The sequence below is a fragment of the Mirounga leonina genome, unplaced genomic scaffold (assembly GCF_011800145.1).
Source record: "Mirounga leonina isolate KUSES-001 unplaced genomic scaffold, KU_Mleo_1.0 Mir_154, whole genome shotgun sequence".
Classification (NCBI taxonomy): Eukaryota; Metazoa; Chordata; class Mammalia; order Carnivora; family Phocidae; genus Mirounga; species Mirounga leonina.
The window spans coordinates 47,313,550-47,341,171 of record NW_023270389.1 but is presented as its reverse complement, the minus strand read 5'-3'; the positions used below and the strand labels follow the sequence as shown (position 1 = coordinate 47,341,171).

Below are 27,622 nucleotides of genomic sequence, written 5' to 3'. Positions count from 1 at the left end.
TGTGTGTGTGTGTGTGTGTGTGTGTTTACAGAGAGCGTGAGGGGGAAGGGGAGGGACAGGGAGTGAATCTTCAAGCTGAACTCCCTCCCCCACATTGCAGAGCTCCCACCACCCATGAGATCATGGCCTGAGCTGAAACCCAAGAGCCAGATACTTAACCGAATGAGCCACCCAGGCACACAAGATTTTGTGTTTTTATTTTTAACACTTCGCTCATATTTTTTCGTTGCTATTATCATTGCTATTATCCTGAAAATCAGAAACCAGAGACCGAATCCATCAGCACAGGAGCAGAACTGGCCAGTTGATTTTCAAACACCAGGTAGTTTGGGCCAGGCACTGTGCTTGGTCCTAAGGAGTAGGACCGTTGAACAAGTTATCTTCCCTTCTAAAATTTATTTGCCAGACCAGAGTCATCTAGACACTGGGATTCCACTCGTACTATTTGGCATTAAGGTTTCATCTTTTTTTTTTTTTTAAGGGAGTGAGCGGTATTAGGGAATTTGTTCATAATATTGCTAGGGCTCTAACAAGTGTAGAGTGAGCGCGAGCAGGGGTAAGAAGCAGGCTCTCCCTGAGCAGGGATCCCGATGTGGGGCTGGATCCCAGGACCCTGAGATCATGACCTGAGCCCAAAGCAGACACTTAGACGACTGAACCACCCAGGCGCCCCAAGGCTCCATATTAACAGAAAATGATCCCTGGTGGCGGCAAGGGGCGGGGTTTCAGCTCTTCCTTGCCAATTTGTTTATCCCATTCTTCCCTGAGAACAGGTTTCTGGGAAGCCCCAACAATTTTTCTTGGGTTGACTCCGCCTAAAGCGCAATCTCCTTCCCTGCCTCCAGCGAAAAAAAATCCTCGACCTAAGAAGGCCTTGAACGTGCTGGGTGGGGTGGGGGTTGCGCGTAAGTGCCCAAGGAGACTTAACCAAGAGGTCAAGGGCAGGGGCAGCATCCGCAAGGAAGCCTGAACAGATGGGAACCCAGAGCTTTTGGTTACCTAATTTCGCCTTGGATTTGGCTTTTAGAAAAATAGGAAAAATAACAAAAAAGTGGGAGAGAGTAATGGAAAAACAAATCTCTTCCGGGAGGCGGGCTCCAATCTGGCGCCGGGTGCCGCGAAGGTCGTCCGCGGGGCCGGAAGAGCGACCCCGGCCACCGCTGGCGCCTGCGCACTGGCGACGACCTGCGGGCGGAAGCGCCGGGATCGAGTCCCTTGCGCACTCCGTGAGAACGGCCCGATTAAGTATGTTTGTTCTCTATTGCTGCTGAACCTATGCAGTGGTGAAGAACCACCGCATCCCTGGGTGTTGGGAGGCTTTAGCAGTCGCCCTCCTCCGCCGGCACCGCTGAAGACAGCCCCCAGTGAGGGCGGCCAAAGCTCGGGGTCCTGGGTTTCCATGACGACACGCAGGCGCTCCGGAAAAGGGCGAGGCGACCAGCTGTCTGGCGGGAAACACAATTTACCGGTAGCAGTTGTGTCTGTTTCCCATCACTTCTGAGGCGGACCCGGCGCCCACGCTGCCCTGCCCCGACTCCGCGGCGCTGCTGTGCCCCAGGGCGCTGCGTGCGGGCGAGGCCTCGGCCCCGAGCTCCCCGTCTGGAGCCGGGGACCCCCTCCGGGTGGGGCCGGCGGTCGGTGGGGGGCCCGAGCAGGCTTCTCAGTCGCGTCAGGTGACCTGAGAGAACACAGAAGGCTCCCCAAAGAAGGAAAACCGAAGCTAGATGGATTATAAACTCTGATCCTAACATAAGCCCCAAATGGATCTCTCTCCCTTTTTTGCCTGCAGGACAGTGTGGCGGCACGGCCAGACCCCAGTACGCCGCTGGTTTGTTTCTAAGATAGCTTTCTGGAGCGATATTTCAAATTACTAAAGCGAGTGGTAGGAGGCCTTGACTGTTATGTCTCTTCCGAAAACGCCCTCCACATTGCTAACCTCCTTGTCAACACCTGAGGGCAAGAAATTAAGAGTCTCTGCATCCAAGGAGGAGACAGGTAAAGTTCTTCAAGGATCCCGCAGACACAAGTAGTCACGGCCGTGGATGGAACTCACAGCCCCTTCCCCCGTTCCCCTGAGTCTGAGACTTCAGGATACCTTAATTAGTTTCGTTTTTCTAATACACTTGGTTCAATAAAATCAAAAGCCATTCCTTTTATAGTACTTTTGAGTCAGAGTCCTGTCTCACTACTCCACCTGAAGACTAATTTTTTTCAAATGATGATGAGTTTTATATTGTTTTAAAACTTCTTTTTAGAGATTTATTTATTTATTTTAGAGAGGGAGAAAAAGTGGGGGGAGCGGCAGAAGGAGAGGGAGAATACGCAAGCATTACCCCCCTGCTAAGTGCAGGGTGCAAGGGATGGCTGGATCTCGCCACCCTGAAATCATGACCTGAGCCCAAATCAGGAGTCATATGCTCAGCAGACTGAAGCACCCAGGCACCCCTAGTTTTATAGTTTTAAATTCACCCTATTTTAAGTTCCAGTAGTTGCATGAAACTACTTTTTTTGGTACCTGGGCTCTGACTGTAAGGAACCAGTTTGTATCAGGTTTTAACAATATATCTAAATGACAAGAATTCCCTTAAGATTTTCATTCATCTAGAGATAACTGCAGATCTGCACTGAATAAGAATCAGCTAGACTCATCCCTACTCCCATTATGTCAAAACTCCCTCCAACACCTTCATCTTTTTTTTTTTTTAGAGATTGTGCTAAAGCCCCACCCAGCTTTTTTTTTCTTCCTATTTCTTGTGATATTTAACTCCATTTCAAATATTCAAGAGATAAAGAGATTTGGTAATGTGAACTTCAGAAGTTTTGCTGGTGAACAAGGAAGGCATGATCCCTCCTTATAGAAATTAATGATGAGGGAGCAGAAAGCAAGCTGAGGGCAAAGCACAAGCTGACAGCCCACAATCCTCCCAGCCCCCCTCCTGGGTGGGATGTGTGTGACATTCCTTAGGTACTGCTGGCTGTCCTAAAGCCAAGGGAACGGAAAAACAAACGGTTAACTAATAGAGATCACAGTCCCGCGAGACATGAGTCTCCATCAGTTTTCCAATGTCTTAGTGATTTACAAGGAAAAAGCATTCTTATCAATAGCCTAACTTTCAGAGACCCATAATTCAATTTTCTGGAGCCCTAACATCACCCTCTTTTCCATGAGTGATGTAGGAAACAGAGGCATAAGGAAATGTAAACAAAGTTGAGTTTGTTAAGCCACTAATCTACGCCCCTCACCAACATTCCAAAAATATATCATTAACATAAGCCATACTTTGTGAGGGGCGTAGATTAGTGGAGAGTACTGTAAGAGCCACAACCCCACTCTCCTTGGCTGATTTCACAGGAGGCCTTTACCTATTTGTTCCCATTCCCTGTCTTTACAACTCCTCCGCCCTACTCAGGCTGAATAGAACACTCTTGGTACAGTTCTGACTCTGCCGGTTTGCTCAGATTATTCCACTCTTCATTTCCAACAATCCTAATTCTGCTTTTCCTCTTAAACCCAACTCAGATCCCTTCCACTCTAAAAATGCCCCAATTAATGCAGTTATCCTCACCTTTGGATTTACATAGAAATAATTACTAAATAATTTGACAGTTGTGAGGGGAACTTTCTTTTGTCCTTTTCACATCAAAGGGAAAATAGTCATTTTAAGTCTGTTCCACTTAATTGAGCAGGTGATGTGAGTTTAATTTTCAGCTTTGAATTTGGAATAATGGAGGTTCATCTTTGTGCCTCAGTTTTTGAAACTGTGTGTGTTAAAAGTGTGAGGAGGGCAGGCAATATGAGCATTTTTTTCTTGACGAGATGATGTTCAGTACTGTTAACTATTCTTGGCAACCAGAAACAGTGTTTGCTCTGTTAGAAATATACAGGTAGTATTGATGAAGCAGCCTGGGAATTTCCAACTAACTACAAAAAACTGCAGCAAGTTTTTCTTTCCTGTTACTTTCTTAGTACTTCCTGAACTAAAGGAGAAAAAAAATATGGTGGATCGTTCAAAACCCCTTCCTACATCCCTTCAGAATGAGTTCATCCCTGAGGAAGTTCTTCTTTCTCTGACCTATGCAGCCAATGCTGGTCCTTGTCCTGAAAACTTACTGCCCCCTAAGAAAACTAAAACCCCAAAGGTGAGTATATACCTATACGAAGAACTGGGGAACATATGTCTTTTTGGTATCCAGTTCATTAGGTATTTATTGAGCATGTTCTTGTAAAAACCAAAATTCAACTGAGTAAATTTGAGGCTCTAAGTGGCTTTATTCAACAATTCATGAGTCAGGCAGCATCCCATATAGGAAATGGAAAGGAATTCTGAGAAGCTATACAAAATAGAGGGCTGTTTTTGGCGGAAAGGGGCAGGGACAAGGAAATCATAAACAGAAGAAAGGGTTATTTTGGGCAAGGTCATCTTCTGGGGAAGGGTGGGAGCCTATCAGGCTGATTACCTCTCTAGTGCTGATCAGGAACTTCCAGCTGATTGGCTTAAAATGCCACTCTTGGGAGATGCCACAACTGCCATTAGGTAAGGTGTTAAGTGTTGGTTTGCTGATGTGAGGCTTAGCACAAGTGACTTCATTTTGGGCTTGTTTCTTTTTTAATGTTATATATTCCTTTTTTTTTTTTTAAGATTTTATTTATTTATTTGTCAGAAAGAGAGAGCAAGCACAAGCAGGGGGAGTGGCAGGCAGAGAGAGAAGCAGTTTCCCTGCCCAGCAAGAAGCCTAATGCGGGACTCGATCCCAGGACCCTGGGATCATGACCTGAGCTGAAGGCAGATGCTTAACGACTGAGGCACCCAGGCGTCCCAGTGTCATATGTTCCTGATTGTCTTTCAAAATACTTTAAAATTCATTTCCTAGAATGAAAACTAAAATAATTTGCAACAGTGTTTCCAAGGAAATGCTTTTTAAAATGTGATTTACCTAAGTGATCATTATTACTACTGTCAGTCTTGATATTTTTCTTTCACTTTTGAATTGTCCCAGTTTCAGTTTTTCTCCATTGTATTGATTAAGCATTCTGCTCTCTCTTTTTTCCATAGACTATCCAAATGCCTTTAATGTAAACATTCCAAAGGATTAACAGATTTCATTTGACTAGAGCTCCCTCTGCTGTATATTCATGTATTTGCTTTTTCTTAGGGTACACTTCTGCGTCCGGCTGACCAAGTCTGGTATCACCCTGTCAGAAGAAATAAGTTCAAATACCTGATTGACCATCCTGTTTCCTTAACTGGTGCTGGAAGGTAAAGAAGGCAGATGTAGGGTAGATGCCGATGAATAGAGTTGTTTTCTCATTTTTTCTCATTTCTTTGGGAGGGGCACAGTTGAAAAAAATCATAGAATCAAAGATTTTAAATTTGAAGCTTACAGTATCTTTGATGAATCAGAAAACAATCTGAAGAAGACACAAGACCACCCTTCTGTGTGTAGGATTATTAACTCTACTGGCTTTTGCTTTGTTAAGATTTGCTTTATGCATGCCTTTGTGTCCTTGTCCACTTACTCTTCTGTCCCTTGTTGTACTCTAGTAAAAAGGACAAGATCCCAGAGGCAGAGTGTCTCATAGTGCCTCTTTCATCTGTACATTTAAGAAGAGTGAGGTAACATAGCTTCATGAAAACCTTGAAAAGCAAGTGCTTACTCCTTGGTTTTTCTCAAAGTGAACGCTTCACCTTTCGATCAAATCAGCAAATACTATTTGTTGTTTTTATGTCATTCCTAAAAATATTATGAATGTCCTGGGTTTCCCTGTGAAGATTGTGACCAGCTCATTTTCTATGTGTAGTCCATTTATCAGTTGCATGCCCCTCATGAGATATCACTTCATCTGAAAGAAATAATATGTAATATTATGACACATTAATGACACATTAATATGTAATAATAAGCATATTAATACATGGGTAGGTTATTTAGTCTTTCTGAGTTCTATTTTCTCATTTGTAAAAAGGGAATAATAGACTTGCTCCATTTTGTGGACCTCCCGGAGATATTGTAAAACACATATTTTAAAGGAAATAATGGGCAGTACTTTGTATGTATGTATGTATGTATGTATGTAAGCTCTACACCCATCATGGGGCTCGAACTCACGACCCTGAGATCAAGAGGCACGTGCTCCACTGACTGACCAGCTAGATGCCCCTGTACAGTGCTATTTAAATATAAGCTGTTATTGGGCGCCTGGGTGGCTCAGTTGGTTAAGCGACTGCCTTCGGCTCAGGTCATGATCCTGGAGTCCCGGGATCGAGTCCCGCATCGGGCTCCCTGCTCGGCGGGGAGTCTGCTTCTCCCTCTGACCCTCCTCCCTCTCGTGCTCTCTGTCTCTCATTCTCTCTCTCTCAAATAAATAAATAAAATCTTTATAATAAATAAATAAATAAATAAATAAATAAATAAATAAAAGCTGTTATTACTCAGGTATGTCTCAGTGCTAGAAAAGGTGGCAGGAACTTGGGCTATTACCTTTTGTGTCCTGGGGCTTTGGTGTCAAAGTATCGTATTTTATTTTATACCTTCAGATTATGGTTATAATTATCACTAGTTATAATTAGTAGTTATGAAATGTTTGAAGTACTTTGAAAAAATAATAAGCTATATCTGAATGCAGGAATAACCCAGTATTAAAGTTTTAATGTCAAATGACTTCTCACTTGGAATTTTTAAACTGTGAAGATCTGTATTGTGGTAAGCAGGATAATAGCCTCCCCGCAAAATGTTCTTGGTGTACCTCAGAACTTGAATACATACCTTACGTAACCAAAGAGACTTTGCAGATGTGATTAAGGTTAAGGACCATGAGATGGTGAGATTAACTTGGATTCTCGGGATGGGCCCAACCTAATTGCCTGAGTCTTTGAAGTGGAAAAAGAAGGAAGTTGAACAGGTCAGAGAAGGAGGAGGACACAGTGGAAGTATGAGAGAGAAGGAATTCAGCCTACACTTGCTGGCTTTGAAGATGGAGGAAGGGAGGACACAAGCTAAGAACTACTGTTGGCCTCTAGAAGCTGGGTATGGCCCTCAGCTGGCAACCATCAAGGAAACAGGGATCTCAGTCCTAGAACTGCAAGGAATTGAGTTCTGTTAACAACTCCAATGGGCACAGAAATGGATCTTCCCTTAGAGCATCCAGAAAGGAATACAGCCTTGTCGACACCTTGATTTTAGTCTGTGAGACCTGTGTTGGACTTCTGACTTAGAGAACTATAACATAATAAATTTGTGTTGCTTAAGCTGCTAAAGTTGTGGTAATTTTTATGGCACCAGTAGAAGATTAACACATGTATGTATAACTAATAGTATTTATAACAAGAGGTTATAGAGTTAGGTTAAGAGTATAATAAATACTACTATGTCTAGCAACCTTAAATATTTAGAGCACAGCAGTAAAATATAAAACATCCCAGCAAATAGCCTCTGAGTAATATTTTTCAACAGCTTTATCAGTCAGAGTTCAGTGCAGAAAATAAAACCTATTTTATTTTTTATTATTTTTTAAAGATTTTATTTATTTATTTGACAGAGACACAGCGAGAGAGGGAACGCAAGCAGGGGGAGTGGGAGAGGGAGAGGCAGGCTTCCTGCTGAGCAGGGAGCCCGATGCGGGGCTCAATCCCAGGACCCTGGGATCATGACCTGAGCTGAAGGCAGACGCTTAACGACTGAGCCACCCAGGAGCCCCAATAAAACCTATTTTAAACAGTAAATTGAGTATTTACAAAATTGCCAGGAGAGCTAAAGGAGAAAATATGAAGCAATACTTTTGGGAATAACTCTCAGAACAGGGTGGGATTAACCTACCATGCATGCTACTACCTGCAAGGTTGCCACAAGAGTTCAAGAGTCCAAAGAAGGTAAAAATGGCCAATATGCACATGAAAAGCTGCTCAACATCATTAGCCGTAAGGAAATGCAAATTAAACCATGAAGAGATATTATTTCACACCTACTAAGATGACCATAGTCGAAAAGCAGACAATAACAAGCATTTGTGAGGATGTAGGGACATCGGAAGCGTCATACATTGCTGGTGGGAATGTAAAATGGAGCAGCCTCTTTGGAAAACAGTTTGGCAGTTCCTCAAAAATTTAAACATATGCTTACCAGATGACCCAGCAATTCCACTCCTGAAATCTTGCAAATGTGCATCTACTTGCGGAACGTAGTTCTCACCCAGAACCCTAGCTGCAAGGGTGTCTGGGAAAGTGCTTTCCAACCCTTCCAACCCAAAGAGGGACCCAACACCCACCAGGGCCTGCCATATTCCAGTACTGACTTAGGTTTCAGAAACATAACCAGACTGTCCTCAGGACACTTCTAACTTCGTAAGTCATTACCTGAATTGTCAAGAAAAGATTACTTTGTGTTATGTATACTCTGTTTAAGAAAGCTGCCACGTTTTAAATACATTTTAGAAAGACAATGTTTTTTAAAGCATACCTCAGTTATTTGGAAAATCGATCTCTCTGAAATACTTCATTCCTTGACAACTTCAGATAAAAGACATGCTTATTTATGAACATAGCCAGTGATGATCTGAAGAAAAATTTGAAGTATGAACTCAGTTTGATAATCTGGGGGAACCAGTTTTTGTGTTATGGGTAGGCATCAAAGTTTGTTTTGTTTTTTGTTTTTATAAATAAAAATAGATTTTCCAGAGGAGTAGAAGCAGGTGATTTACCACAAGAGTTTTATAAGAAATAAAACAGATTATTTTATTTTATTTTTTTAAAGATTTTATTTATTTATTTCTCAGAGAGAAAAAGAGTGCACAAGCAGGGGGAGGGGCAGAGGCAGAGGGAGAAGCAGGCTCCGGGCTGAGCAGGGAGCCTGATGCGGGACTTGATCCCAGGACCCTGGGATCATGACCCTAGCCGAAAGCAGACGCCTAATGACTGAGCCACCCAGGAGCCCCAAAACAGATTATTTTTTAATGAAAAATTAACAAACAAACCAAATGTTTCCTCTAAAAATAAAGATAAAAAAATAAAAATAAAGTAAGATAACCAATAATTTTAATAATAGAAATATAAAAGTGTCCTATAGTTACTTTTTGAGAAAATTTGAATGACAGTTACCAAACCAACATTTCCTTTACAAAGATGTGTATGTGTACCTATGTATATATATGAACCATTCATTGTTTTTATGTTTTATTTTTAAAAGATTTTATTTATTTATTTGACGGAGAAAGACACAGCGAGAGAGAGAACACAAGCAGGGGGTGTGGGAGAGGGAGAAGCAGGCTTCCCGCGGAGCAGGGAGCCCGATGCTGGGCTTGATCCCAGGACCCTGGGATTATGACCTGAGCTGAAGGCAGATGCTTAATGGCTGAGCCACCCAGGCGCCCCTCATTCATTGTTTTTAGCTAACAAAGTTATATTGGCCAATCTCTAGCAGTTATTGGTGTGATAGTGACTAATGTCCCATCATCCTGAGAGCAACTTTTAAAAAAAAACTTGATTAAAAAAAACTTTATTGGTATATCTTTGACACAAAAATTGTGTATATTTAAGGTATACAACTTGATGTTTTCATAAATGTATACATTGTAAAAAGATCACAGTCAAGCTAAATAACTGTATAATTATCATTTGTGTGTATCTGTGAGTTTATATGCATGTGGTAAGCAGATTAAATTTCAGATCTATTCTCTTAGCAGATTTCAAATATATAACACAGTATTGCTAACTATCATCACCGTGCTATACATTAGATCTCCAGAACTCATTCATCTTGCATAACTGAAACTTTGTACTTTTGGACTAACATCTCATTTTCCCCTCTTTCCCCATGCGCTCATCTGACATATAAATGAAGTCATAAAATATTTGTCTTTGTCTGGCTTATTTCACTTGGCACAGTGTTCTCCAGCTTCATCCATGCTGTCACAAATGGCAGGATTTCATTTTTAAAGGCTGAATAACATTCCATTCCATTGTCTATATATACACATTTTCTTTATTTATTCATTCATTCATCAGTGGACATTTAGGTTTTTTCCATGTCTGGGCTATTGTGAATAATGAATAATCTGAACATGGGAGTGCAGATATTTTGTCAAGATCCAGATTCATTTCCTTTGGATATAAACCCAGAAGTGGGATTGCTGGGTCATATGGTAGTTCTATTTCTTATTTTTTTGAGGAAGCTCCATACTATTTATCATAATGGCTATACCAATTGCAATTGGGGGAGGGGCAGAGACATGTGAAAATCACGTGCAGTAAGTGGCGTGATTATAACTGCTATAGGAAGGTGAATTGGCAGAAGTGTGTAGAATGTACTAGAGAGACTTGAGAGCCACGTAAAAAGTAGGGATAGCTTGGACTAGTGATTTGGCATTGGCAAGAGACAACAGGGTCAATGCTAGAATGCTATGAGGGTGACTATGAAATTTATAAGTGTTAGTGGTGGGTGGGAATTTAGGGCAATGGATGGGAAGGAATCAATTATGTATGCTGAGCTTTTGATGGATAGAGTGGTAGTACTTCCTGACAGAATTAGTGAGGATAGGAGGGTGGAGAGTTAGAATGGAGGGAGGATTATTCAGTGTATGTAGAGGTAAAAAATGTGATAACAAATGTGATAAGGTGAGATTTGCATGGTATTGCCAAGAGAGAAAGTATAGGGAAAGAAGACAGAGAGATGAGGCCATAATGTTGCAGGGCATTTCCATTTAGTAGACAGGAAGTCACAGAGGAGTCCAAGAAGGAGAGGTTAAGGCAAAAGAACCAGGAGTCCAGTAGCACAGAGATAGAGGAGAGGATAGTGTTTTTAAAAAAGAGATGATCAACCCTGGGAAATATTACAGGGAAGCAGTGGAAGAGAAGAGCTGATGACTTAGCAGTAGAAAGTCATCAGATTTCTAGAGTGGTTTCAGAAGAGAGATAGTGATTGAAATTAGATTGCGGGGAAATTTCAAGAAATCTGATTAACGGAAAGTGAGAGATCGGTTGATAGATAGATCCTGATAACATGGTCAAGGAAGGACTTTTAGAAGGGGAAAAGACTTGAGTTATAGATCAAAGGGAATATTCCAAGGGAGGGGGAAATATACAGAAAGTAGATTGGTAGAATGAGATCCCAAAGGATGTGGGTAAAGATGAAATCAAGGACATCAGTGGAGGAAATAACCCTGGGGAAGAGAATACATTTTCACCCGAGGTTGAAGGAAGGGAAAGGATTTGTGATGTGAAGGAGAAATATGAGGTGGAGAAGAGGAATAATGGGGTGGGGGTGGCTCTTGTCTAATGCTTCTGCTGTCTTAGTGAAGTATGAAGTAAGGAGACTGGTTTTGTGCCCCTTTTCATCCACTAGAAGATGTATGTGGATCTTACCCACTCTTATCCAGTAGCCAGACAGAATATTTTGTAAATATATTTTTCTTATTTTTAGGGATATTTCTTTTCTGTACGATGTTAAATATGTTAAAGGAGAGGCCAGGGAGAGTTCGCTTTGTCCCCCATGTTTGGAACGTTCATTACAGTCACATGATGGTGTCATTGTGCCTCATAAGGTAAAGTATTTGACAAATAATTTCCTCTCCCTCTAATTTTTAAAAATCATTTCCTTAAAAATATAAAGCAATGCTGTGCTGTAACACTTTCTAATTATTTCTAGGAAAAAGTATTTAGTGGGAAAGTTTCTATGATACCTTATTTTAAGCCATTTTTCAAACTACAGTAACCCACTTTAATCTAGAAATACATTATAGAAGACTAGATTTTTTTTTTTAATTTACAGTTCAAAGTTGTAAAATTCTTATTTTTGGCATGTTGCTAAGGTAAATTTTAAATTGCTATTGAATTTTATTTATTTTTTATTTTTATTTATTTATTTGAGAGAGAAACAGAGATAGCAACAGAGAGCACTTGTGGGAAGGAGAGGGAGAAGCAGGCTCCCCACTGAGCAGGGAGCCTGATGCTGGGCTCAATCCCAGAACCCTGAGATCATGACCTGAGGTGAAGGCAGATGTTTAACCAACTGAACCACCCAGTCACCCCTCCTATTGAATTTTAAAGAGTCAATGGATTACTGAATGTGTGGAACATGTGTGAATAATACTAAAACCAAGGTTGTTCTTTAATTCATGGTTATTTTTTAAATGTGTGCTCTGCTAAATGTTTTTTATTATGTCCTATGGTCCATATTACTAATACTGTTATTTCTATAATCAAACCTCTTAATAAATAGTATCCCTTTGGGATAGGAATGTTGATTTATGCAATCCAACTTTTTTCATTTACTAATGTTTTCATTCTTGTCCTTCTTTCTTTTTAAGCCAAAGAAACTAACAGATACTTTGCTTCCTGAAGAATTTCATATTGTGTCAAATACAGGAGTTTCAGGTTTGGAGTGTTATGATGAGTGAGTACCATAGTATATCCTGAATATCTGACAAGTGGAACTGTTTCCCCCTCCTTAGACATAGAGGAACCTGAGAACAGTTCCTAGATAATATCTACATTGAAATAAGGAAACATTTGGCCTTCCATCCTAAATTTAAGAATGAAAATGTCTTATTGAAAAGAGTTTGGGATTTTAGTAATCAAAATGTTCTCTGTCTTTTCCTACTATTTAATTTTCAATTAAAGAAGTGGATCTGTGTTCTGAATGCTCACCTAGGCCTCCTTAGGAATGGTTTTGGGTAGTGGCCAAAGAGACAAAGGAAAGTAGCCCTCTGAGTTGATGTCTCATAAGGCACACTCTAGGGCTTGGATCCAGCCTTCACACTAGTCATCTCCAGTTTTCTTTGTTTCCTGCTTATGTCATTGAAAATGGGATCTTCCTTGTATTTTCTGAAACAACGTTTGAATGTTTCATAGTGTAAAAAACTAGAATTATGGAGTAAGGTTTTATAATAAAATCTCCAGAGGCTGTCACTCTTTTTACTTTTACTTTTTCTTTTTTTTTTTTTTAAGATTTTATTTATTTATTTATTTGAGAGAGAATGAGAGAGAGCACATGAGAGGGGTGAGGGTCAGAGGGAGAAGCAGACTCCCTGCCGAGCAGGGAGCCCGATGCGGGACTCGATCCAGGGACTCCAGGATCATGACCTGAGCCGAAGGCAGTCGCTTAACCAACTGAGCCACCCAGGCGCCCTCTTTTTACTTTTTCAATACACATGGCATTCCTTATGATAGTGGGTTTCAGAATAATATTTTGTCAAAAAGAACTAAATGGAATTCATTTTGGGGGAACTTTTAATTTTTATATAATTTCAAAATTATAAAAATGTTACAAAAATATGGGAAGCAACTCTCATGTACTCTCTGTTTTAACTATTTACATTTTGCCTTATTTGCTTTGATATACACACACACATTAAAATTATTCAAGAGTAAGTTGGAGATATGACCCTTTACCACCAAATACTTCAGTGTATATTTCCTAGCAACCTACCAGTTATAGATCTTTTTGATGACTTTTTTAGCTTCATCATTTCTTCTCTGTTTATTAGTTAGCATTTTACCATATGAATTCATGGATTTCTATTTTTTTTCTGTGGGTTATAGTTCTTTACTATGATTATTTTTTTTAAAAGATTTTATTTATTTGTCAGAGAGAGAGGGAGAGAGAGCACGAGCAGAGGGAGAAGCAGGCTACCAGCTGAGCAAGGAACCCTATGTGGGACTTGATTCTAGGACCTGGGGATCATGACCTGAGCTGAAGGCAGACTCAGCTTAACCGACTGAGCCACCCAGGCATCCTTACTATGATTATTTATATGTTCAAAAATTTTTAGATTTGGCCAATGTTAGCTCCTCTGAGCTGGCTCTTATGTTCTTTGGACATGTCGCCATTATTCTTTGTTTCCTTATTTTCTGACTCAATAAGATTTCCAGGTTCATCTTATATTTCCCAACTCCAGCTGTGGAATGAGCTATGTCACTTCTCCAGGGAGTACTGATTCCTTTTAGTGGAGAATGGTACTTAGAAATCAAGATCTGGGTGGTAGGCATGCTCATTGTGCCTGGGCTATCATTGTTTCTGGTTCCTTTCATTCATTTTTGAAACTTTGAGTCTTTATAGTCCCTGGAGATTTTTCACTGATCTAAATTCTGAAAATGGACCTTATTAACCAACTGAGTTCCAGTAGGGGGCAGAACGAAAGGAAATGCTTATTAACAAGGGGAAGAAAAATGTTACATAAATAATAATGAATTAGGATTACCGTGTGGTTCTCACTGTGATACTCATTTAGGTGGAAATGAGCACTTTCAGAGGACAGATTTGGCTGGGAGTTAGGAAAACTGGGTTCTAGCTTCATCTCTGCTTATTAATTTTATAACCTGTTTATTCATTTAACTTTGTTGACTTCAGAGTTCTTAGAACATCCTTCCACCTTTGAAAAGGCATTTAAAAAAATGAACTAAGGAAATGTTCATATTGTCACATATGAAGAATGTTATTAAAACTTCTTTACTAAAGGGCGCCTGGGTGGCTCAGTTGGTTAAGTGACTGCCTTCGGCTCAGGTCATGATCCTGGAGTCCAGGGATCGAGTCCCGCATCGGGCTCCCTGCTTGGCAGGGAGTCTGCTTTGCCCTCTGACCCTACCCCCTCTCATATGTTCTCTCTCATTCTCTCTCTCTCAAAAAAAAAAAAGGGCGCCTGGGTGGCTCAGTTGGTTGGGCGACTGCCTTCGGCTCAGGTCATGATCCTGGAGTCCCGGGATCGAGTCCCGCATCAGGCTCCCTGCTCAGTGGGGGGTCTGCTTCTCCCTCTAACCCTCCTCCCTCTCATGCTGTCTCTCATTCTCGCTCTCAAATAAATAAAATCTTTAAAAAAAAAAAAATCTTAAAAAAAAAAACTTCTTTACTAATAATATTCCAAATATGATAAATGTCATTACATCTGTGTCTGTAGATGCCTTGGTATGATCTTGTGGGTAAAATGATAGACCTTTTTGATTGCCTCCAAGCTTCCCAATTTTTGAGGTCTTAGGTTTATCATGTTGTGATATGTGATAAACAGGCCAGTTAATTTTCTTACAATAATATTTATCTGTCTTATTTATTGCAGCAAATATACTACTCTCCTCACAGATAGTGAAAACAGGCTATTGCTCTTCCCATCCATGTAAGTACAGTTTATTTTTGAAAGTATTTCTCAGAAGGAACATATACATGTGAATATGTATTTTAATATACATATGTATTTTTTAGTACTTTATTGCATAGAAAATATTAAAATTATAGCAGAAACCCAAGATAATAAGTGTCCACAATTCCATCATCTAATCAATGTTTTCAATTTTCACGTTTATAATAATATTTAAGTACTATAACATATTTTTTTTTACAGTTAAAAATTTTTTTTTTCTAAAATTTTATTTTGTTGTGGTAGGAACACTTAACATGAAATCTGTCTTCTTAACAAATTTTTAAGTTTTCAATACAGTATCATTCAATCTAGGCACAATGTTGTACAGCAGATTGTTTGCTACAGTCTTTTTTTTTTTTTTCTTATCTCTCCATTGTCCTTTTTCTTCACTTACATACTTACATTGTGAAGTAACCAATACTAACAGCTTGGTATTTATCTCTCCATATTTATTCTATGTTTTTACAATCCTGCACACTAGGTATATAGAATTTTTGGAAGGAAGCATTATTTTATTTACAAAGAGGATCATACTATTTACATTTTCCTTTTCTTTTTTATTTTTTAAAGATTTTATTTATTTGTTTGACAGAGAGAGACATAGCGAGAGGGAACACAAGCAGGGGGAGTGGGAGAGGGAGAAGCAGGCTTCCCGCAGAGTGGGGAGCCCGATGCGGGGCTCGATCCCAGGATCCTGGGATCATGACCTGAGCCGAAGGCAGATGCTAAACGACTGAGCCACCCAGGCGCCTCCCTTTTTCTTTTTTTAAAAATTTTATTACTGCTATAATCCACTAGATCAGTACATACAGGGCTAATGCTTTGAAATACCATTAATATTCCATGGGCACCTGGGTGGCTCAGTCCGTTGGGTGACCTCTTGGTTTCACTCAGGTCATGATCTTCAGGTCCTGGGATTGAGCCCTAGGTTGGGCTCCACACTCAATGGGGAGTCTGCTTGGGGCTTCTCTCCCTCTCCCTTTGTCCTTCCTCCTCCAGCTCGCTCTCCCTAAAAAAAAAAAAACAAAAAAAAAAACCCATTAATATTCCATAGTATATACATTTTGTATATATTATATTCTTTTTGTCATTTGAGGATAACCTGTTATAACACTTAATTACATAAGTCTGTCACCTTAATCTTTTAGGAAACCTAATAAAAGAGTAGAAGTGGTCCAGCTGAATGATGTGATGGATGCTATGCTAGAGAGGGCTGGTGTGGAAAATCAGGAATATACAGGGCCAACCAAGGTAATTGCAAAGATCAATGTAACCTAGTGGTTGAGAGCATACATTCTGGAACCAGAATGTCTGGATTAGAATCCTGGCCCTGCCATTTATTAGCTAGTGACCTTGGGCAACTCACTTAATGTATTTGTGTCTCAATTTACTCATCTTTAAATTAGAGGTAATAATAATACCTACCTCATAGGGTTGTTGTGGAGATTAAATGACATATGAATATAAAGGGCTTAGAATAGTGCTGGGCATGTAGCAAACACTGTATAATTGTTGGTATTATTATTACTGTATTTCATTGACTATAAAGTACCATTAAGTATAAGACCTTTATTATTTTATGTACCACTAAAAAACATTGCCAATTAAACCATGCTTTCTTACCTTTTAAAATTTTTATTTCATTAATGAAAAAGCTCTTTCAACCTTACAGAGATACAGATATTTTTCTTTATGAGGGCTCTTCCTCTTTTGTTTTGTAAATTTTTATTTTTACAGAATTTGAAACTTAAAGACAAGTTCAGTATAAGGCATTCCTATGTAAGCTTTACCCAGATTCACTAATAATTTACATTGTGCCCTACTTGCTTTATCATTCTCTCTTCCTCTTTACATACATATCTCCATATGTATAGTTTTTCCTAACCATTTTACAGTAAGCTGGTGACATCATGCAAACATTACAGGGTATGTTTCCTATGGATAAGGATATTCTCTAATATATCCATAATATAGTTAATCAAAATCAGGAAATTTAACATTGATGTGTTGGTATTACCTGTCCATATTCAAATTTCAAATTTTATCAGTTGTACCTATAATGGTTTTTATAGCTCTTGTCCCCTCTGTTTCAGGATCCCAGGATCACATAGTGCTTTCATGTGTCATGTTCCATTAGACAACTATATTCTGAAACAGTTCCTTGTTTTTCTTGACATTGATATTTGGAAGAGCATATGCCAGTTATTCTGTAGAATGTTCCTCAATTTTGGTTTGTCTGGTGTGTACTCATGATTAGATTCAGGTTATGTATTTTTGGCGGGGATGATATAGAAGTGATACTGTGACCTTCTCAGTGCATCATGTAAAGAGGTACATGATTAAACATACTTTAAAAAATATATTATATTTTTATATTTATATTTTAAAAATAATATATCATTTTTGTAGATATATTTATAAAGAAAAATGTAAGTGAAATAAATTATCAAGGTGTTTCTAAAACATTCACATTCAGAGTATTTACTTCCTAAAATGATTTTTTACTGATAAGACAGTAATAAATACTGATGATATTCCTTATCTTCTGCCAGATGCACAAACTACTACATGTATTGAGGAAGGAACAGACCATTTACAATACAGTATTTCATGAACTTATTCGACAAGTCAGTGTGGATTGTGCAGATAGAGGAGAACTACTGTCCAAAATCAGGTTAGAGCTATTGCTGGAATATCCCGGTTTGAGTTTTATATTACAATTATGTTTATATCTGCTTTTGAGAAGATCACAAAAGTTCCCTTCTTTATTCTATTGATAATAAGGAACTGAATTGCATTTCTATTTTCTATAGTAAAAATATAATAGTTGAGAACTTCCTTAAGATGATTTCTGTTGAGATGTTTGACACCATATTCTTTTTTTTTTTTTTGAGATTTATTTATTTTAGAGAGGGGAGGAGGGGCCGAGGGAGAGGGAGAGAGACAATCTCAAGCAGACTGTGCGCTGAGTGCAGAGCTTGATGTGGGTGGGGCTCGATCCCACAAACCTGAGATAGTGACCTGAGCTGAAATCAAGAGTCTGATGCTTAACCAACTGTGCCATCCAAGGGCCCCGACACCATATTCTTTTTTTTTTTTTAAAGATTTTATTTATTTGACAGAGAGAGACACAGCGAGAGAGGGAACACAAAGCGGGGGGAGCGGAAGAGGGAGAAGCAGGCTTCCCGCGGAGCAGGGAGCCCAATGCGGGGCTCGATCCCAGGACCCTGGGATCATGACCCGGGCCGAAGGCAGACGCTTAACGACTGAGCCACCCAGGCGCCCCCCGACACCATATTCTTTTATGATTGGGAGTGAAGTGCTATGTGAATTACTAGAAAATGTATAGATTCTGGAGACAGACTGATCTGGTTTCAAATCAACATCTAGATGTGTGACCTTGGCAAAAGTGTGAGCCTTAGTTTTCGCATCTGTAGATGCAGATAATAACTGCTGTGAAAAATTTTATTTGTCCATTTGTTCATTCATCAGTCAGTGATGTTTACTGAGTGTCTACTCTGTGTCAAGCATCAAGAGGCTTCACAGGATTGTGGTGAGGTTAAATGAGAGCACAGAGGTAGATGGTCAATACATATAATTATTATAGATGATCATGATAAATACTATCATAACTATAATGTTTCTGAATGACTGTGGTACTTTACAAAACCTGGAAGGAATAGTGGAATTAGAATATTGGGTTCAAATTACATATCTGCAGCTTACTTGCCATGGAACCACAGGAAAATTATTAGATCTTTCTGAATGTGTTTCTCCTGAATGAGAATAAATAATATAAATTTGCCTTATTTGCCCACTGTCTGACTTATGGAAGCTGAGTCTTCCTATCTGATGGTGCTGAGAAATGAGGAGCAAAGCTGTTAATAAGATACTTGTCAAGATTAGGTACTAAGAAATCAGTTCTTGGAAGACGTCAGGAGCTGGAGAATGCAAATTAGAAGAAGGATAGGGACAACTGAAGTCTGAGTTGTCAATCTAAGAACAGAGCTAGGAGGGATAGATGACGAAGCATAGCAAAGGAGCTAGATGACTAATGGTGGATCCAGACTTTCCCATTTATGAGGAGTAGAGGTGAGTGGGACTCTTCCAGCTGATTTCAGGAGTTAGCTTCTAGGGGCCAAAATAGGGTGGGGTCCAATCCCAAAAGTCTAGACAGAAAGAGACAGGCAGGCAAGTCAAAGCCAAAATCCTTTAAAAAAAGTTGAGTCACCATGGACACAAAAATACTAACTCCAAGGTACCAGAGACAGGATCTCAGTAGGGCATAAAACCAAGGACTTAGAATAGGGTAAAGTTGGGAATTAAAAATGTAAAGTAGCTGATGGAGCGCCTGGCTGGCTCAGTCAATAGAACATGTGATTCTTGATCTTGGGGTAGTGAGTTCAAGCCCCACTTTGGGCATGGAGCTTACTTTAAGTAAATATATACATACATACATAAATAGAAAGTATACATGAGTGTGGAATATTCTTTAAAAAAAAAGAATACAAAGTAGGTGAGAATAAGCAATGAGATTTTAGACTGATTGCTGCAAACATTCATGATGTGTCTATGGAATGGTGAATCATTCATTCACTAAGTTCAGAATAATCTAGCGGTCAGCATTTTGTTGTGGTAGGAGATCTTTTGAAGGTCTAGGGCCTACCTTCAATGGGGAAGGTTGTCCTGAGTTTGGTATCTTAAAGAGTTTTCCCTGCTTCACAAGACTGTTGTGAAGATCCAGTAGAAGTCCCCAGGAAATGGTAACGCCATGTATGCCTTGGAAATACTTGAGGTCAGCCTGTGACTTCTCTCTGTTTGCATGTTACTGTAGCTTTCTGCTTCTGGTCTCATTGAGTGCTTCCTGATCTGCTTGTGTGTGTGTCTCTGCTTTTCACACTACTGCCCCTGAGGCCTGTTACAGCAGAAGGAAGTTTTTGATCTTTTTTTTTTTTTTTAAGATTTTATTTATTTATTTGCCAGAGAGAGAGAGAGAGAGAGAGAGAGAAAGAGCACAAGCAGGGGGAGCAGGAGGCAGAGGGAGAAGCAGGCTCCCCGCGGAGCAGGGAGCCCGATGTGGGGCTCGATCCCAGGACCCTGGAATCAGACCTGAGCCGAAGGCAGACACTTAATTGACTGAGCCACCCAGGCGCCCCAAAAGGAAGTTTCATATGCAGCAAGGTTTCATAATAACACTTTTTTATAGGAGGAGTAATAACTGCCAGAGTGGATATGAGCTGAACAAGATTCTCACATTACAAAGAAATAGGGATGCTATTGTAATCTTTTTGGTTGACACTATAAATATCTTTGGATGCAGCAGGCACCTGACATTTTTTTAGTTGTTATTTTTATTTTTTACAATATTTTACTATGGGAATTTCCAAATATCTGTAAAAATGGAAATTATTTTAAGTTTATTATTATTTTTTTATATTTATTTTTTTATTCTTTTTTTTTTTTTTTAAAGATTTTATTTATTTATTTGAGAGAGAGAGAATGAGAGACAGAGAACATGAGAGGGAGGAGGGTCAGAGGGAGAAGCAGACTCCCTGCCGAGCAGGGAACCCGATGCGGGACTCGATCCTGGGACTCCAGGATCATGACCTGAGGCGAAGGCAGTCGCTTAACCAACTGAGCCACCCAGGCGCCCTATTTTTTTTTATTCTTATGTTAATCCCCATACATTACATCATTAGTTTTAGATGAAGTGTTCCATGATTCATTGTTTGTGCATAACACCCAGTGCTCCATGCAGAATGTGCCCTCCTCAATACCCACCACCAGGTTAACCCATCCTCCCACCACCCTCCCCTCTAGAACCCTGTTTGTTTTTCAGAGTCCATCGTCTCTCATGGTTTGTCTACCACTCTGATTTCCCCCGCTTCATTCTTCCCCTCCCGCTACCTTCTTCTTCTTTTTTTTTTCTTAACATATATTGCATTGTTTCAGAGGTACGGATCTGAGATTCAACAGTCTTGCACAATTCACAGCGCTTACCAGAGCACATACCCTCCCCAGTGTCTATCACCCAGTCACCCCATCCCTCCCACCCCACCCCCCACTCCAGCAAACCTCAGTTTGTTTCCTGCGATTAAGAATTCCTCATATCAGTGAGATCATATGATACATGTCTTTCTCTGTTTGACTTATTTCGCTCAACATAATACCCTCCAGTTCCATCCACGTCGTTGCAAATGGCAAGATCTCATTCCTTTTGATGGCTGCATAATATTCCATTGTATATATATACCACCTCTTCTTTATCCATTCATCTGTCAATGGATATCTTGGCTCTTTCCACAGTTTGGCTATTGTGGACATTGCTGCTATAAACATCGGGGTGCACGTACCCCTTCGGATCCCTACTTTTGTATCTTTGGGGTAAATACCCAGTAGTGCAATTGCTGGATCATATGGTAGCTCTATTTTCAACTTTTTGAGGAACCTCCATACTGTTTTCCAGAGTGGCTGCACCAGCTTGCATTCCCACCAACAGTGTAGGAGGGTTCCCCTTTCTCCGCATCCCCGCCAACATCTGTCGTTTCCTGACTTGTTAATTTTAGCCATTCTGACTGGTGTGAGGTGGTATCTCATTGAGGTTTTGATTTGGGTTTCCCTGATGCTGAGCGATATTGAGCACTTTTTCACGTGTCTGTTGGCCATTTGGATGTCTTCTTTGGAAAAATGTCTGTTCATGTCTTCTGCCCATTTCTTGATTGGATTCTTTGTTCTTTGGGTGTTGAGTTTGATGAGTTCTTTATAGATTTTGGATACTAGCCCTTTATCTGATATGTCATTTGCAAATATCTTCTCCCATTCTGTCAGTTGTCTTTTGGTTTTGTTGACTGTTTCCTTTGCTTTGCAAAAGCTTTTTATCTTGATGAAGTCCCAATAGTTCATTTTTGCCCTTGCTTCCCTTGCCTTTGGTGATGTTTCTAGGAAGAAGTTTCTGCAGCTGAGGTCAAAGAGGTTGCTGCCTGTGTTCTCCTTTAGGATTTTGATGGACTCCTGTTTCACATTGAGGTCTTTCAACCATTTTGAGTCTATTTTTGTGTGTGGTGTAAGGAAATGGTCCAGTTTCATTCTTCTGCATGTGGCTATCCAATTTTCCCAACACCATTTGTTGAAGAGACTGTCTTTTTTCCTTTGGACATTCTTTCCTGCTTTGTCAAAGATGAGTTGACCATAGAGTTGAGGGTCCATTTCTGGGCTCTCTGTTCTGTTCCATTGATCTATGTGTCTGTTTTTGTGCCAGTACCATGCTGTCTTGATGATGACAGCTTTGTAATAGAGCTTGAAGTCCGGAATTGTGATGCCACTGGCTTTGCTTTTCTTTTTCAACATTCCTCTGGCTATTTGGGGTCTTTTCTGGTTCCATACAGATTTTAGGATTATTTGTTCCATTTCTTTGAAAAAAGTGGATGGTATTTTGATGGGGATTGCATCGAATGTGTAGATTGCTCTAGGTAGCATTGACATCTTCACAATATTTGTTCTTCCAATCCATGAGCATGGAATGTTTTTCCATTTCTTTGTGTCTTCCTCAATTTCTTTCATGAGTATTTTATAGTTTTCTGTGTACAGATCCTTTGTCTCTTTGGTTAGATTTATTCCTAGGTATCTTATGGTTTTGGGTGCAATTGTAAATGGGATCGACTCCTTAATTTCTCTTTCTTCTGTCTTGTTGTTGGTGTATAGGAATGCCACTGACTTCTGTGCATTGATTTTATATCCTGCCACTTGACTGAATTCCTGTATGAGTTCTAGCAGTTTTGGGGTGGAGTCTTTTGGGTTTTCCACATAAAGTATCATATCATCTGCAAAGAGTGAGAGTTTGACTTCTTCTTTGCCAATTTGGATGCCTTTGATTTCTTTTTGTTGTCTGATTGCTGTGGCTAGGACTTCCAATACTATGTTGAATAGCAGTGTGATAGTGGACATCCCTGCCGCGTTCCTGACCTTAGGGGGAAAGCTCTCAGTTTTTCCCCATTGAGAATGATATTCGCTGTAGGTTTTTCATAGATGGCTTTTATGATATTGAGCTATGTACCCTCTATGCCTATACTCTGAAGAGTTTTGATCAAGAAAGGATGCTGTACTTTGTCAAAAGCTTTTTCTGCATCTATTGAGAGGATCATATGATTCTTGTTCTTTCTTTTGTTAATGTATTGTATCACATTGATTGATTTGCAGATGTTGAACCAACCTTGCAGCCCAGGGATAAATCCCACTTGGTCGTGGTGAAGAATCCTTTTAATGTACTGTTGGATCCTATTGGCTAGTATTTTGGTGAGAATTTTTGCATCCATGTTCATCAGGGATATTGGTCTGTCATTCTCCTTTTTGATGGGGTCTTTGTCTGGTTTTGGGATCAAGGTAATGCTGGCCTCATAAAATGAGTTTGGAAGTTTTCCTTCCATTTCTATTTTTTGGAACAGTTTCAGAAGAATAGGTATTAATTCTTCTTGAAATGTTTGGTGGAATTCCCCTGGGAAGCCATCTGGCCCTGGGCTTTTGTTTTCTGGGAGATTTTTGATGACTGCTTCAGTTTCCTTAGTGGTTATAGGTCTGTTCAGGTTTTCTATTTCATCCTGGTTCAGTTTTGGTAGTTGATACATCTCTAGGAATGCATCCATTTCTTCCAGGTTATCTAATTTGCTGGCATAGAGTTGCTCATAATATGTTCTTATAATTGTTTGTATTTCTTTGGTGTTGGTTGTGATCTCTCCTCTTTCATTCATGATTTTGTTGATTTGGGTCATTTCTCTTCTCTTTTTGATAAGTCTGGCCAGGGGTTTATCAATCTTGTTAATTCCTTCAAAGAACCAGCTCCTAGTTTCATTGATCTGTTCTACTCTTCTTTTAGTTTCTATTTCATTGATTTCTGCTCTGATCTTTAGTATTTCTCTTCTCCTGCTGGGTTTAGGCTTGATTTGCTGTTCTTTCTCCAGCTCCTTTAGGTGTAGGGTTAGGTTGTGTACTTGAGACCTTTCTTGTTTCTTGAGAAAGGCTTGTATTGCTATATACTTTCCTCTTAGGACTGCCTTTGCTGCATCCCAAAGATTTTGAATAGTTGTGTTTTCATTTTCATTGGTTTCCATGTATTTTTTAATTCTTCTTTAATTTCCTGGTTGACCCATTCATTCTTCAGTAGGATGCTCTTTAGCCTCCATGTATTTGAGTTCTTTCCGACTTTCCTCTTGTGATTGAGTTCTAGTTTCAAAGCATTGTGGTCTGAAAATAGGCAGGGAATGATCCCAATCTTTTGGTACCGGTTGAGACCTGATTTATGACCTAGGATGTGATCTATTCTGGAGAATGTTCCATGGACACTAGAGAAGAATGTGTATTCCGTTGCTTTGGGATGGAATGTTCTGAATATGTCTGTGAAGTCCATTTGGTCCAGTGTGTCATTTAAAGTCTTTATTTCCTTGTTGATCTTTTGCTTAGACGATCTGTCCATTTCAGTGAGGGGGATGTTAAAGTCCCCCACTATTATTGTATTGTTGTCGATGTGTTTCTTTGCTTTTGTTATTAATTGCCTTATATAACTGGCTGCTCCCATGTTAGGGGCATAGATATTTACAATTGTTAGATCTTCTTGTTGGATAGATCCTTTAAGTAGGATATAGTGTCCTTCCTCATCTCTTATTACAGTCTTTGGTTTAAAATCTAATTTGTCTGATATAAGGATTGCCACCCCAGCTTTCTTTTGGTGTCCATTAGCATGGTAAATGGTTTTCCACCCCCTCACTTTCAATCTGGGGGTGTCTTTGGTTCTAAAATGAGTCTCTTGCAGACAGCATATCGAAGGGTCTTGTTTTTTAATCCAGTCTGATAGCCTGTGTCTTTTGATTGGGGCATTTAGCCCATTTACATTCAGGGAAACTATTGAAAGATAGGAATTTAGTGCCATTATATTGCCTGTCAGGTGACTGTTACCGTATATTGTCTGTGTTCCTTTCTGGTCTATGTTGCTTTTAGGCTCTCTCTTTGCTTAGAGGACCCCTTTCAAGATTTCTTGTAGGGCTGGTTTTGTGTTTGCAAATTCCTTTAGTTTTTGTTTGTCCTGGAAGCTTTTTATCTCTCCTTCAATTTTCAATGACAGCCGAGCTGGATATAGTATTCTTGGCTGCATATTTTTCTCATTTAGTGCTCTGAATATATCCTGCCAGTCCTTTCTGGCCTGCCAGGTCTCTGTGGATGGGTCTGTTGCCAATCTAATGTTTCTACCCTTGTAGGTTACATATCTCTTCTCCCGAGCTGCTTTCAGGATTTTCTCTTTGTCTATGAGACTCGTAAGTTTTACTATTAGATGTTGGGGTGTTGACCTATATTTATTGATTTTGAGAGGGGTTCTCTGTGCTTCCTGGATTTTCATGCCTGTTTCTTTCCCCAAATTAGGGAAGTTCTGCTATAATTTGCTCCTTCTGCCACTCTCTCTCTTTCTTCTTCTCCTGGGATCCCAATTATTCTAATGTTGTTTTGTCTTATGGTATCACTTATCTCTCGAATTCTGCCCTTGTGATCCAGTAGTTGTTTATCTCTCTTTTTCTCAGCTTCTTTATTTTCTATCATTTCATCTTCTATATTACTGATTCTCTCTTCTGCCTCATTTATTCTAGCACTTAGCGCCCCCATTTTTGATTGCACCTCATTAATAGCCTTTTTGATTTCTACTTGGTTGGATTTTAGCTCTTTTACTTCTCCAGAAAGGGTTTCTCTCATAACTTCCATATTTTTTTCAAGCCCAGCTAATATCTTTAAAGTGATGATTCTGAACTCTAGATCTGACATCGTACTAATGTCCGTATTGAGTAGGTCCCTGGCAGTTGGTACTACCTCTTGTTCTTTTTGTTGAGGTGATTTTTTCCGTCTTGTCATTTTGTGCAGAGGAGAATAGATTAATGAGAGAACAAAATGCTAGCAGAGTAACCATGTCCCCAGAAAATATACTCTAAACAAATCAGAAAAGACCTGAAGCAGTGGGATAAGAAAGGGAAAGAGAGAAAAAAGAAAAAAAAGAAAAAGAAAATGATAAAGATAAAAACAAAAACAAACAAAACAAAACAACAACAACAACAAAAAAAACCAGAATGTGATCAAATATGATCAGGCTGGTATATAGATCAGTGCCACACACTAGATTTGGGGTGTATTTTGGTCTGTTAGAAGAAAGTGCCTCCCAAAATTTTAAAGAAAGAAAAACTTATATATGTACAAAAATAAGGGTTGATATGATGAAGGGATGGAATATGACTGTAAAGATGGAAATTATAAAAAATTTTATAAAAGGAATTGATAAGTTGTTTGAAAAAAGAAAGAAGAGGATTTAAAAAAAGAAAAAAGAAAAAGAAAAAAAAAGAGGATGTGATCAGGCAGGGGAATAGAAAACACCATGTACTAGAGATTTAGGGTATATTTTAATCTGTTAGAAGAAACTATCTCAAAATTTTAAAGAGAGAACAACTTATATATATAAGCCAAAAATATGGGTAACTACTATGAAGGGATAGAATATGACTCTAAAAATGAAAAATAAAAATTTTTTTTAAAAAAAAAGGGATTGATAAGATGTTGGTTGAAAAAGGGAAAAAGAAAAATTCAAAAAGAAATAAAAAGACAAAAAGACAGTTAAAAAAAATTAACTTTGAAAGACTAAAGAATCATGGTTAAAAAGCCATGAATTCTATGTGCAGTAGTCCCCTAGCGCTGGAGTCCTGCCGTTCTCATTGATCGGTAAACTTGGTCTTGGCTGGCTGTTCTCGCTCATCTTCTGGGGAGGGGCCTGTTGCCGTGGTTTCTACATGTCTCTGCCGGAGGCGGAATTGCCCCGCCCTTGCCCCCTCCTGGCTAAGTAATCTGCTCGGGTTTGCTCTCCGGGGCTTTAGTTCCCTGCGAGCTTTCCCTACAGCTTTGGAGGCGGAGAGTGAAAATGGCGGCCTCCAAATCTCCGCCCCGGAGGAGCCGAGAACTCAGGGCCACGCTCCTCAGTGAGCCCCCAGAGAAAAGCCGTCAGTCACTCCCGTCTCCCCGGTCTCCGGCCGCACTCCGTGCTCGCCCCGCCTGTGACCGCGCATTTCTATCTCTGGCACCCGACCCCGGGTGGAGTCTCCAAACCCAGCAGATCCCTGCGGTGCGCTCCCGTGCGGCTCCTCCCGGGGGAGGAAGGTGAGTCTCCCCGGATCTGCCGCTTGTTGGGTCCCTGCTTCCAGAAAGTGGTCGCTTTTCTGATGAGAGAGTTGTTGCTCTTCTTTTCTTCAATCTCCTGTTGAGTTTGTAGGTGTTCAGAATGGTTTGATCCCTATCCAGCTGAATTCCTGAGAGGAGACGAAATCCAGGTCTCCTACTCCTCTGCCATCTTGCTCCGCCCCCCTCTAAGTTTATTATTTTTAAAAAGATTTATTTTTTTGAGATTTTTAAATTATTATTTATTTATTTGACAGAGAGAGACACAGCAGAGGGGGAACACAAGCAGGGGGAGTGGGAGAGGGAGAA

The 27,622-nt window shown here is 39.8% G+C and overlaps 1 protein-coding gene across 1 annotated transcript in view; it reads left to right on the top strand.

Annotated features, from left to right (window-relative positions):
- The first annotated feature begins 519 nt into the window (after nt 1–519).
- AXDND1 (axonemal dynein light chain domain containing 1) overlaps nt 520–27,622 on the top strand; it is a 106,814-nt gene continuing 79,711 nt past the window's right edge. The window contains exons 1-8 of the mRNA XM_035010691.1: nt 520–1,995; nt 3,968–4,140; nt 5,155–5,258; nt 11,413–11,533; nt 12,299–12,384; nt 15,041–15,097; nt 16,270–16,372; nt 17,674–17,795. Coding sequence (XP_034866582.1) covers nt 1,902–1,995; nt 3,968–4,140; nt 5,155–5,258; nt 11,413–11,533; nt 12,299–12,384; nt 15,041–15,097; nt 16,270–16,372; nt 17,674–17,795 — 860 coding nt within the window. The 5' untranslated portion in view covers nt 520–1,901. The remainder of the gene's footprint in view (nt 1,996–3,967; nt 4,141–5,154; nt 5,259–11,412; nt 11,534–12,298; nt 12,385–15,040; nt 15,098–16,269; nt 16,373–17,673; nt 17,796–27,622) is intronic.